The sequence below is a fragment of the Austrofundulus limnaeus genome, unplaced genomic scaffold (assembly GCF_001266775.1).
Source record: "Austrofundulus limnaeus strain Quisiro unplaced genomic scaffold, Austrofundulus_limnaeus-1.0 Scaffold206, whole genome shotgun sequence".
NCBI classification, from domain to species: domain Eukaryota; kingdom Metazoa; phylum Chordata; class Actinopteri; order Cyprinodontiformes; family Rivulidae; genus Austrofundulus; species Austrofundulus limnaeus.
In genome coordinates this window covers 864,460-866,868 of record NW_013952608.1, presented here as the reverse complement: position 1 = coordinate 866,868, position 2,409 = coordinate 864,460, and the positions used below count along the sequence as shown (strand labels likewise).

At 37.7% G+C, this 2,409-nt stretch overlaps 1 protein-coding gene across 1 annotated transcript in view; it reads left to right on the top strand.

Moving 5' to 3' along the window:
- Window positions 1-2,409, top strand: part of zmym2 (zinc finger, MYM-type 2) — a gene marked incomplete at both ends in the record, with an annotated part of 15,244 nt that overhangs the window by 10,120 nt on the left and 2,715 nt on the right. The window contains 2 exon segments of the mRNA XM_014018978.1: window positions 1,317-1,479; window positions 1,809-2,021. Of these exon segments, the coding sequence (XP_013874432.1) occupies window positions 1,317-1,479; window positions 1,809-2,021 (376 nt within the window).

Genomic DNA, 2,409 nt, shown 5'->3' with positions numbered 1-2,409 from the left:
ATTAATAAGCAGCCATTTTCTTAAAAACCAGAGTTTTCTTTTGAATCAAGAGGGTCTTTTCATAACATGAAGGATTTTTTTTTATCATCTCCTGAATTAAAAAACAGAAACACACATCATAAATATTTTAACAATTTATTTTGCCAGCTGTATTAAATACTGACTGAAAAAAATGTGTATTTCTCCTACATGAAACATAACAGAAATTTAATAGGTTGCTGAATGAAGAAAATAGATTAAAAGAATAAAAATGATTTTTAGATGCAAAACTATTAATAATTTATTATATTTAGAATTTATTTGCATTTAACATTTATAATTTTTCTCTAATTCTTTACTTTTTGCTTCATTCTTGATGGTTCTGTTTGACTAAAACATTGTTCGACCCAGTAAAATCAGTTCTGAAGCAGCCCCCCCCCTCCTCTCCCTGCAGACCTGCAGCTCAATCGCGTCTATTTATTTTTATTCCTTCATCCTGAAACTTTTGCTGCTCAACAAATAAATTGGGGCCTCAGTCATAAAAAACTGGAGTGTTTTTATACTTTTGGCCCGAGAGGAGAAGGAAACAAACGGTGGATTTAGGTGCCCCCCTCCCCCCACTCGCACATGTTTCCTCCACACGACGCGGCTCTCATCAAATCAGACAGTCTTTTAAAAAAATTAAATGTGACGTATAATTTTTTTATCATATCTTCAGATCTACTTAGCCTAACAGCACAATTTAAAAACTGGTTTAAAGTTCGAAGTCTCTACTTTTCACTTGAGAGTCAGAGAGGGCAGATCTTTACTGGTAGAGTTTTTTTCTTCCTAAACTTTATTCAGGTCAGCCAGCATTGACACCGCTCTGTGGGTGATGTAAACGGCTCCGTGACACGGCGAGGGACGCATAAATGTGACACAACGAATCGATAATGAAATTTGTTGCCATCGCTTTTTAATGATCGATTTTTATCGATTTTATCAATTCGTCGTTGCAGCCCTAAAACAGTGTTGATTGTCGTTGTTAAATCTGTTTGTCCACCATGTGGAGGCGGAGCTTATAAGGCTGCATTCACTTGAAACTCCTCAGACTGAAGAAGTCTCTTGGAGGAGAGATGAAACGTAYCATTAAAGAACCCGTCCAGAGGACCTAACTAACCATTTTTGTGTATTTTTCTACCTGGATCAGTGAAATGCATTAGATATTTTATCGTTTCAACACCATTCTTCATTTTAATTTATAACATCCTAGTCATTTTAGTTGTGACTTGTCTTTTCTTTTCGTACCGACTGACTTATTTGTTGTTTTACATTTGTGATGTGTTTGTGTTTTCCAGGGACATCACTAACATTAAGGGTACGATTGTGGCCCAGGTTGACTCTAGTGAGTCTTTCCAGGAGTTTTGCACCACTGGTTGTTTAGGTGCATATGAGAACAAGCAAAACCCTCCCAAATCAAACCTGAAAACCAAATGCACCGTCTGCGGCAAGCTCACAGAGGTGAGTTTGTCCATCACCTCTAAACTACACATCTCCTTTTCTTGACCTAGTCTTATGACTCTGACCCACGTAAAATAAAAACCCAGTGACAAAATACCTCCTGCTGTGTCTCTTCAACAAGACAAAAAGCAGCATTGTACAAATTACAATAAAGATGTGAATCTTCAGGGCAGAACTGGATGTGTGTGATGTATTCATGAAAGGATTAAAAGAATATAAGCATTCCAGTGTTTGCGAAAAATAAACGAGAAACGCAATTTAGAAGCCCAAAAATTTTTTTAACTGTTCTCTCTGTTACTCTGTTACTCTTTTTTTTTTTATGTCCGCAGATCCGGCATGAGGTTAGCTTTAAGACGGTAACCCACAAGATCTGCAGCGATACGTGCTTTAACGTTTACCGCAGGGCCAACGGGCTGATCATAAACTGCTGTGAGCAATGTGGCGACTATCTGCCGAACCGGGCTACCGCCAACCACTTCCTGTTGGTTGATGGTCAACAGAAACGCTTCTGCTGCCAGAACTGCATCAAGGATTACAGACAGGTAATCCAGACCACAAGTGTGTTTAAAGTGTTTTGCTAGTAGTCTGTGGTTTATTTCGTCACGCAGTGCGTACTTTAATCAAATTTGTGTCGTAGTTTCTGCTTTTTAGATTCAGCTACAGCAGGCATTGTCAGTCATGGTCCTTGAGGACTGCAGCCCTGCATGTTTTACTTGTTTCTCTGCTCCAACACACCTGATATGAATAGATGATTATCAGGCTTCTGCAGTACGGAGGACCAAAACTGACATAATTAGAAATAAAAGCAAAATTATATGAACCACTGAAGAAATACACTTAAAATGCACCAATTAAATTAAAAAAACTTTATCTCCTGTTTTATATTTTAATTGACTTTCATGTTTATTTTTCCAGGTTAGTTCCAACAAA